The 10,556-nt window shown below is 47.9% G+C and overlaps 1 protein-coding gene across 1 annotated transcript in view; it reads left to right on the top strand.

Annotated features, from left to right (window-relative positions):
* Window positions 1–1,591: 1,591 nt before the first annotated feature.
* GAK (cyclin G associated kinase) overlaps window positions 1,592–10,556 on the top strand; it is a 109,125-nt gene continuing 100,160 nt past the window's right edge. Inside the window, exon 1 of the mRNA XM_015419326.1 lies at window positions 1,592–1,733. Coding sequence (XP_015274812.1) covers window positions 1,592–1,733 — 142 coding nt within the window. The remainder of the gene's footprint in view (window positions 1,734–10,556) is intronic.

Below are 10,556 nucleotides of genomic sequence, written 5' to 3'. Positions count from 1 at the left end.
TGGCGGGGCCTAAAAGTAATTTTCAGCATAATTCTCCCCCCTACACTTTTTTATCCCCACTGCAAACAACCCTCTTCTGTGACAGAGTCGAGATTCAGACCAGAGTCTCTCAAGATCCTAGTGTGACTCACTCTAACCTCTCCACCATACTGGCTTAAAGAGGTGTTAGAAAAACTGTTGATAGAGTAGCTGTTGAGTACAATATCTGAAACACACCTGCATGTTCAGAGGCAGTCTACCTCTGAATTCCAAGCGGACATAAAAGGGTTAAAACCCCGACCACCACCACCTTAGTTAACTTTCGGGGGATTGAGTTGGCTACTGGTGGAAACGATAAAACGGGCACTTGTTAGGTTTGGATCCGGCAAGGCCAATTCCGATTCTTATGCTTAGTTCCTCCGCCTGCATACTTGAGGGCCACTGAACTCCAGCTCAGGGGGACTTGCTTCCGAGTAAAGCACGCTTTGGATTGGGCTTCGCCTAATAAGCGCTTGACTTTTACACTGAGTGCCTATTAAAGGCACAGTCTGAATGTCAACTTGTGTGTCACCAGTCATGATATCACCCTCGGAATGTACACCTACGAGCCCCGCGTATTGCACGCCATCGCGTTGCGGGGGATGACGAAAGCGCGTTTCTTGCATGGGGCCGGGAAACTGGCAGAACACCTACGGAGTACGATTCCGTTCTTGGAAGGAGAAGGGGGCGGGGCCAATCCCCGGAGGTGGGCGAGCGGCGGTGGGAGAGGGAGGAGGCCGGACGTCAATGGGCGTGGCTTGCGTGCGAGAAGCCAGCTAGTAGTGCTGGCGGAACAGGCGAGGATGTGAGCCAGAAACCCCGAGTCTGAAAAACCATGTTCTAGTCCATGAAAAGCTTATCCTGGAGTAAAATCTTGTCAGTCTTTGAACTGCCACAACTTGGCTCCGGTTTCTTTTTGCTACAACAAACTACTTCTGGAACTTTTACTCCGCGGTGCCATTAACTCCTATCCTGCTATATGTTGGCAACACTGGACTACACTTCGTTGTTGTTGTTCAGTCGCGCAGTCGGTGTAAAATGCTCTGACCTTAACCCGAGTATTGGGATAACAACACCACAGGCTGCTTGCATTGGCAGCGCAAATTAAAAAACACAAAGCAAGAATTTAAAAAACAGCAGCAGCAACTGGAGAAGATACGAACTGGAAAAAAATCTGATTTTCTTCCACCGTTTTTTGTGTGCGCGTGATGGTCTCTAATGGCCAAACCCGGGATTTCTCGGTCGTTTCCTAGGACACCTGGCTGTCACCCTTCCAAAAAGCAAAAGAAAAATGACGTCTCAAGGCAACCGGGAAAGGCCCGCCCGGGCTCCTTCGCGCAGAGATCACGACACCAGCCTGTGTGGGCGGTGCCAAGTTGACGTGGGCGGGGCTCCGCCTTCCGGCTTCCGACGCACAACGTTGGCGGAAAGAGTTTCGGTGCCGCTCCGAAGGGAAGGAGGGAGGGGAGAGTACGGTGGCCGGCGAGGGTTACAATTGGTGGGTTCAGCGGCAGGCGGAACCGGCCTGTCGGCTCCTCTCCCCCCGCCGCCGCCCTCCACCCAAGTCCCGGCCATGTCGCTGCTCCAGTCGGCGCTGGATTTCCTGGCCGGGCCGGGCTCCTCGGGGGCCGCCAGCCGAGACCAGAATGACTTCGTGGGGCAGGTGGTGGAGATGGGCGAGATGAAACTGCGGATCAAGAAGGTCATCGCCGAAGGTGGGTGTGGGTGGCAGCTGGGGAGGGGGCGGAAGGAAGCGTTGTGGCTTGGGGCGCCCTCTCAAGATCCTGGTCCTCCCCCCCGTCCCGTGCCCCTTCTCAGCCCCCACACTTGCCGTGCCCCCCTTCCTCACACCGGCCTTGCCTTCTGAGCCCTCCTAGTTCGGTTCCTTCCCTGCCACGGGCGCAGTAGGGAATCCTTTACCTGCCGGAGAGACACCCTGGAGTGGGGAGGCACCTTCACCTGCTACATTTGGTGACTTCACAAGCTGCAATTGACCTGACCAGCAGCGAGGCAGGAAGGCGGCCAAACCTTTATTTAGTGTATCTCCCCTCCCTCCTCCCTTACTCTTCCTTGGAGGAGCTCAGGGTAGCGTACGTGGCTTTCCTCCTTTCCATTTTTTTTTGGTCCTTGTACTGTAGCAGTCCTGCGAGATAGCTCACTAGATGAGCTCCATGAATCTTCTCCCTTCCCTATTTTTGCCTCACAACAACCCTGTGAAGTAGGTTCGGCTGAGAGGGAATGACTGCCTCAAGATCGTAATGTGCCACTGGACTCTTACTCTTTTCTGCTGTTACAGACAGACTAACATGGCTACTATCTATTTTGAGCTATCAAGATCATCAGGTTTGTTTTATGGCAAGCAGGGATTTAAACTTGGGTCTTTCTGGATCTAGTTGATCTACTACACCACGCCGGTAGTCCTAAATGATGCCTGTGTACCTAGTATGCTTTTATCGCATCTGCTGAGGAGCTCAGAGAACTTAAAATATTCATTTTTTCCCCTATTTTGGCTGCACAACAACCTTGTGAGGCAGAGAAGCCCATGGTCACCCATTCAGATTCATGGCAGAGCAGGGACTTGAAACCAGGGCTCCCAGATTCTAGTCCAATGCTCTAAGTGCCATGCTTAGAAGCTGACTGCAACGCGTAGAGCTTTTCCTTTTGAGGGATCTCGTCTTCTTTTTTACAGTAATAAAAAAGAATTTGCTTTTTCCTAGAGTAAGGTAAGGGTTGCAAATGCCTGGGAGGGAGGTGGGGAGCTGCCCCCTGTTCCTTTAGGAGCACTTTGACAAAAGTGGACATCTCCCTGGTATGAAGTTTTTTAGATCATCAGAGTTATGATGCTTCTGTCAACAGGAAATTAGTAAAAGACAAATGCTTATTGTGAAAAGAGGGGAGGAAGAACAATTATAAGAGAAAGGTGCCTGTTCCTGGGCAGTTAGCATGGGATGCCAGCGGTGTGATCTCATTCTGCTTTCTACATGGTCTCTTTGCTACATGGATGTAGAGAGAAAGAGTGGGCCTGTTGTACAAGCATACAGTTGTTGGTATGGAAAAGTCACTTAAGGGTCTACTTTTGCTGTATGTTTCCTTGTCGAAAAGCATTAAACAAACAATGAAAAGTCAGGTGTATATGTGTGCCTCCATACTTGTCTATAGTGACAAATTGTATACCTGAAGTACCCGTTTGATGTGCCTTTTTGTAACAACAAAAGGAGGCTGGATCCTGCCGGCCTTTGAGTGTTACAGGTTACGAACAGGTCGTAGTAACTGCCTGCCCCCTCCTTAATGGTGGGCTCCTTAATAGCTAAGTTGCTTATCTTGCTGCTGCTACTGTTCATCACATTTGTTGGTGCTTCTGGGGGTTCTGAACTTCTTCGCTTAAAAGAGCGCACAGGTTTCGGGGATATTATCTTATTTGCTTATATAGTACTCATATGTTGCTGAGTAAACTGGACTTATTTTCCTCTTGTCTAGCATGTCAGTTATAGTAGTGAAGACCCAGGGCGCACTCCTGTGTGCATCTTGCTCATCATTGATATTGTGTGATGCGGCTTTTCTCTTCTCCCCATCCCTGTGCTCTGCAAATTCTGACGACTTCTAAAGTTTTTAATGCATATTCTTTGTTTTAAGGGCTTGGCAGTATTTACCTAAAAAGAATTTAAAAAGAAATACAGTAAGGAAGTGTGTCGACAAGGCCAGCTGAAGAAATGTGCAGTTTTACTACATTCTTTGCAAGAGGAGTGCTCCTTCTTCTCTACACTAACAGTGGAATCCAATGTTCCCTCTAAGCTGTGGAGTCTTGTGAGCAAGAATTCTTTTTTGTGATCTACTGGCATTAAAGTTGTGAGCGAGCAATTTGACTACTGCATAAATTAGTTTGATCTGGAGCCATCCTTCCTGAGCTAGGACAAAAATGTGTGAGCCGGGGGCTAAGAAACTGTGAGCTAGCTCACACTAACTCAGCTTAGAGGGAACACTGGTGGAATCCTAAACAAAGTTACACTCTGCTTAAGCCCATTGCCCTCAGTGGGCTTGGAAGGGTGCTACTTTGTTTAGGATTCCGCTGTTAATTGCAGGTCTTATTTCCAAGGGTTGCTTTTTAAAAGAAAAGAAAAGCCGCAAGCTGAATCCCATTACGCCTGACAAAGATACTGTGCTTTTTTTGTTTCTAATTTTAGGCATGTGTATCCCTCACACTCAGCCAACTCAATCCTCAAGGCAGCTATTGCTTTCTTACCAATTTGTTTGGGACAGCTTTGCGAATGCTTCAGTGTGGCTGGACCAAGTTAGATCAACTGACTGTAAAAGTGCAATTCAGTGCATTTTAATGGAGTTGGACTGGAGTAATTCTGTGTAGGATTGTACTGTTAAGTCCCGTGACTTAATCTGCATTAGCTGTTTAATTGTCTGCTTGTGTGTGTGTGTGGGGGGGCATACGTTGGCTAGATCTTGGAGATACGTCTGTTAAATTGAACAAGGCCTATGGTGAAGTTTAAGCTTCAGCAGAAAGTTAATGAAGACTGCCCATTTGACCATTACAATCTTATTATGTAATCTGTTGTCTTTACCCTGCCTTTCATTTGAAGAGCATAGGGAACTGGGCATGATACTTCCTTCGTCCATTTTATCTTCACAAACAACCTGGCTGGAAGAGAGCGACTGTGGTAAACTGGTGAACTTAATCACTGTGGATTTGAATCTGGGTCTCTGCAATTCTAGTGCGATGCTCTAATCACAATTGACTACAGCCACTTGGCAAATGTTCCTTACCCAGATGCGTTCACACTCCAAATTGTCCCAGATTGAGGTCTAACTACGGGCTGTTAGGCATTTGTCATAGCTAATGGGTTTACATTCACACTTGTTGCAAGGGACTCATCCAGTCAGTTTTGTAGGAGTTGCGTGAGCATTGCTAGGCAGGTGTGCCTCCAGCAATGCATCAGAATCTGCATCAGTAACGTGCACAGAGGCTGTTGACTGTTTCTGCATTGTTTTTTAAACTGAGATTGGCTTGGTTGTGTATCGTAAATGACGGTCAGGAGTATCAGCTTTGTGTACACTTTTTGATGGTATGTTTGTTTCTAGCCTTATATCAGCCTGGTTTAAAACTGAAGAGAATGAATCTCTGTGATATATAATTGCATGTCTGGTGCTGAAGTTTCTGGATGGTCTTTTGATTGTGATTTTGCGATTCACATATGATTTACGTAGTTATGTATTCTTAAGGTATTTTTTTAACAAAGTAATGCTTCCTCCAGTGTGTTGGCCTTTTCTATTTGTCCTCCCACAGAAGCGGCCTACATCTAGTAAACTAGCATATTGAGACAAAAAGCTTGTGTTGTTACACGTAAGGAATTCTTATGGTGGTGTACTAAACCCCCCCAAAAAACCTGTAGCGTAGAAATGGTACAGTCCAAAAGGCTGGCGCCTCATAAAGTGTCTGTAAGTGTCCGAGCTGTTTGAACAGTAGTGAGTCATGAGTTTCACCTCAAAGGTATAAATGTTGGGCCATCTGTATTTCCGCTTGTTGTGCCTTGGGGCACCAGGTGACAGAACCTGAGGACCAAAAGGAGATTTTCTCCACTGCACAGCCGTGCAGTTTGCCATCCTAGATTCCCCTCAGACTGCAGCCGGCAGAATTGTGGCTGTCCCTTGACAAACAGCTTATTTAAACATGTGGCATAATGCAATCCGATTAAAATTCCAGCGGGAAGATTCTTGATCTGAAAATGATGAATGTAAAAAAAAAACAACCACCCCCAAACCTGTAATCCAATATTAAAAACAATCCTGCGCTCAACTTTTCTAATGCAGGCAAAACTTAGTAGCGCTCTTGAGATTTCTCAAGCCTTCTACTGGAATTAAGGTATTTGAAAATTTGATATGAGGCTGAGATTTTAAAAATTAGTAGAGGACCCAGGGCTGGTTCCAGATTTTGGGGGGCCCTGGGCAGAGAGTTCCCTGGAGGCCTCTTCCCACTCACCCACCCATGTGTCTCACTACTTGCCTGTGCATCTTTCCCCTACTCTTCTCACAAGCCCTCCCACTGCCTGTGTTCACAGCCATCTGCACTGCCTGCAGCCCTTTCCCTGATGGGCAGCCTGATGGTGGAGTGCTCACAAGTGAGCAGGCAGGGAAAGAGCAAGCAGCCCTGGGCCTGGCAGCTGTCCTACCTGAGGATATGGGCACGCCAGCTTTGAGAGGACCTCAGAATGTTCATACCTGCCTCTAAGCCATGGAGCCTTTGTGAGCTAATGGCATTAAAGTTGTGAGCAGGGCCGGCCCGAGGCTTTTTTGGGCACTAGGTGAGGCTGGCTTGTGGGGGCCCCCCAGCGAGGCTGCCTTTGGTGCCCCCCCTCACCGCACCCCATCTCCTCCGCTTTTGGCACAGGCGGGGAGGTATTTCAGTCCGGCACACCCATGATGACCCTGCACTCTAGGCGCGAGAGTCTAGCTTGCCTAGTGAGCGAGCGATTTGGTCGCTGCATAAATTAGTTTGCTCTGGACCCATCCTTCCTGAGCCAAGACAAAAATCTGTGAGCTGGAGGCTAAAAAACTGAGCTAGCTCACACTAACTCAGCTTAGAGGGAACCCTGCCTACTACAGACAGCCTTTGAAAGCTGTAATCATGAGAGGTGAACCTAAAGTGCATGTTCAGAAGGTTTACTAGGTCAGAAGCCCGGTTCTTCATCAGCATCCTAGATTTATAGTATCCCTCATTCTTCCCAGTTGTCATGGCTAAGAGGGAACCTGGTTAACTATGGTTTTCAGCTAACCTTAACAGTATCTGCAATCCAGCTTCAAATCCTGCTTGCAGTGGGACTGCTGGTTGATGCTAACCATGGTTAAGGTGAGTACGGATGGAGGAGGAGAAGGAGTTATACCCCACCCTTCACTCGGAGTCTCAGAGTGGTTTATAATCTCCTTCCCATTCTCTCCCCAGAACAGACACCCTGTGAGGTAGGTGGGTCTGAGAGAGCTCTGAGAGAACTGCTCTTGAGAGAACAGCTCTGAGAGAACTTGTGACTGACCCAAGGTCACCCAGCTGGCTTCATGTGGAGGAGAGGGGAATCAAACCCCGTTCTCCAGATTAGAGTCCGCCGCTCTTAACCACTACACCAAACTGAAGGATGCAGTCCTTCACTATAAGGGCATCTATTGGGGTAAGGGTGGAGGGAATTCATGAGAGGGGAGGGATACTGTGAGATCCCATAACCTGTAATGTTTGCACCGGGTGCAACGTATTGTAAAACACGGTATTTCCCCAGTTTCGAGCAAGTGTGGTGTAGTGGTTGAAGCAGGGTCTGGGAGACCCAGGTTCAAATCTCTACTCTGCCATGAGGCTTTCTGGGTGACCTTGAACTAGTCACACTCTCTCTACCTAATTATTTTACAGTATTATTGTGATGATAGAATGATGGAGGGCAGAAAGGTATGTTCCACCCTGAGCTCTTCGGAAGAAGGGCCGGATAAAAATGTACTGAGCAAAGAGAGGCTCACTGGACCTAATATGTTTTGGAGCCTCAGACCTGTGTATTGACAGTATAACCACCTGTGTTTTGGCTAGCTGTCATATTGAGAACATCAGAAAGGAGCACAGTCATTTCCTGTCTCTCACTTTCCCCTCAGGATTACTTAGAGTTAAAAATACCTTCCATTAAAATCTGAGATGCCCGGGGGGGGGGGCGACCCTAAAGGTAAACAGCTGCTGATAGATAGAAAAATGAATGTTAAAAAGCTCTATATTTAAGTTTTCATGCGCTTCGGATACTACTGTTGCAAGTATATTGCTCCCGTTTCCTCAGGGATGGTTGGATGGTAGGTTTTCAGGGCACATTTACTTTAAATTTCTTTATCCCAGTGGATTCTGGGAGTTTTATGGTGGGGTTTTCCCTAGCAGATCTCTCAGCAACTCACCAGGCATCGGGTGGTATAAAACTTTATCCCCCCCCTTCCACAGTCCTAAGGGTGGTTTCCATTGTCTCCCCCCTCTTTTATCCAGACAACAACCATGTAATGTAGGTTAAGAAATGACTGGGCCGTAACAACACTCGGTGCAATCCTAGATATAGTTAGTCCTGTCTGAGCCCATTGCTTTTAACAGGTTTAGACTGGAGTAACCCTTCAAAGGACTGTGTTTTTATTTATTTAGAAAACTGCTGTGCTGCCTTTCCAGGGAACCTGCCCAAGGCAGCTTAACAAGTAAAACATAATAAAAATGTGAGGCTACAAAATTTATTAATTGAAACCCGTCCAGAGCGTGAAAACATTGAGCAGCGTGAAATGAGTCTCACACAGTGTAGGCTAAAAAAGCAGACTATAAAAATGATGTTAAAAGAGCAACCAAGGGAACCAAGAGGAAAGCCAGGAGATACAATTTATAATAAATAAAACCCTTCTTCAAGAGTCTGGGTTCAAGGAAACATTCTGCCCTGCCACCAAAAAGAGGTTTGTGTAGGTGCTGGGAGAGCCTCAAGGGGAAGGACATTCTGCAGCCAAGGTGCCACTGCCGAAAAAGCCCTGCCGTTGGTCGCTACCTGCTTCCCCTCTGCAGGTGGGGGACACAGAGAACAGCACTTGTGAGGAATGGCTTAGCTGACAGGCTGGACGCTATGGGAGGAGGCAGTCCTTCAAGTGCCCTGGCCTGCCTCAAGCCCTTCTGGGCCTTAAAGGTACAAACCCGCACTCTGCGTGGGGCCCGGAAACAGATGGTACATGGCGTAGTGAGAATCTGTACTGTACCACACGGTACTGTAGGTGGTCTCTTGAAAACCTACCTGGTGACTGTTGCTAGTAGCAAAAGCAGTACATAGAATCCAGATGAGGGTTCCCCAGTATGGTGTCTACGGGCAACATGGCATCAACCAGTACCTCCCTTGGTGCCCCCAGAGCTTTTCAGAAAGTGGGTGGGGACATTGTAAAGTGGGCCTGTTATTGGCTTCCCTCATTCAAATGAAAGAGTTTTCCTGTGGAGGAGAGGAGGACTGGTAAGCAACTGGGCTTTCCTTAGTTAGTGTGTGGTCCCGTTCCCACTTCAGGATGTCCATCTTCCCTGGAGGTGTGAGGAAGGAGGCGTTCCGTTTGCCTCTGCCTCCTGAAGCAGCCATTTTGGTTTGGCTCTGCCTCCCATGGAAGCCATTTTGGGGTGGCACTCCCCATCCCCTCTGAAAAGTCCAAAGGTGCCCACAGCCTCAAAAAAGTTGGGATGCTGCCGCAAATGTTGTCACAATCTTATACGGGACCCTGTGCTGAGGACACTGCGCTGGCTGCCTATAGCGTACGGGATCCGGTTCAAGGTGCTGGTGCTAACCTTTAAAGCCCGACATGGTCAGGGGCCTGCCTACTTGAGGGACCGCCTCTCCCCATATGTGCCCCAGAGAGCACTGAGGTCAGGGTCGCAACATCGTTTGACCCTCCCTGGTCCGAAAGAAGCCCGGCTGAATATTACCAGGACCAGGGCTTTCTCAGTGGCAGCCCCATACTGGTGGAATGAGCTCCCGGAGAACATCAGAGCCCTGCGGGTCCTCTTGCAGTTCTGCAGGGCCTGTAAAACGGAGCTCTTCCACCAGTCTTTCAGTTAGGGGCTGCCACTGATGAATGTGCCCTGGAACATCGTCTGGCCTGAAATCTAGAACATCTTCTGGCCCGAGACCTCGCTGGATGCCACCCCTATCAATTGGATGTGATTTAAACTATCACCATCATCTGTCGGTTTTATTTGTAAACGGTTGCTGTTTTAATTTGGTATTGTATTTATTAATTGTTTTAACTCTGTATTGTTTATGTTATTTTAACTTTGTTAGCCGCCTTGAGCCAGCGTGTCTGGCAAGGTGGGATACAAATAGAAGCAATAATAAATAAATAAGGCAGCAAGTGTTACCTGCTACCTACATTAGTAGCCGTTATGAGCACTGCCAATAGGCGTCCTTTGCAGTTATGAGGAAGAAGAGACAGGAAACTGATTGGCAGTGATCCCGCCCCCCCGCCCCCCCCAGCTTAGGAAAAGGGACTTCATGCTTCATTAGCAAACCTTGTAGCGGCTCAGTCTTTAAAGGATATGACTCTGACAGCTAACAATGTGTTGGGAACACCACACCAATGAGCCTATGCATGCCTCATTGAGAGGGTTTTGGTCTACCTGTGATGTTTGAAGGCATGTGAAATCACAGCCGGTAGTTTAGCAGAGTGGTCGGCAGTAGCCTGGAATCCTAGAACTGAATCTGGCGTCTGAATCCTTTTGGGTATTTGCCATCATACGTGATGTGCAAGCTTTCTTTTTGTTGCCTGGAGTCCTTTCGGATGAGCGTCTTTCAGAAATGGCTTAGATGTAATGTGGACCTAAGGCCTTGGGGTTCCATGAAAGCACTCTCTTGGTCACCAGCTGTGTGGAATTTCTCTCTCTCTGGCAACCGCCTTTTTTTAAGGCAAAGGAACTTGTTGTGCCTTTAAGAGAATTCCAAATGGGTCACCGTTTTTGTCTGCTTCCCCCAGAGAATTATATTTTGTTAGTATTTCAGGTTCCCCACGTGGACTTC

This window comes from Gekko japonicus, unplaced genomic scaffold, assembly GCF_001447785.1.
Source record: "Gekko japonicus isolate JY-2015 unplaced genomic scaffold, Gekko_japonicus_V1.1 scaffold257, whole genome shotgun sequence".
Taxonomy (NCBI): Eukaryota; Metazoa; Chordata; class Lepidosauria; order Squamata; family Gekkonidae; genus Gekko; species Gekko japonicus.
The sequence above is the reverse complement of the archived record's forward strand: the minus strand, read 5'-3'. Positions and strand labels throughout refer to the sequence as shown.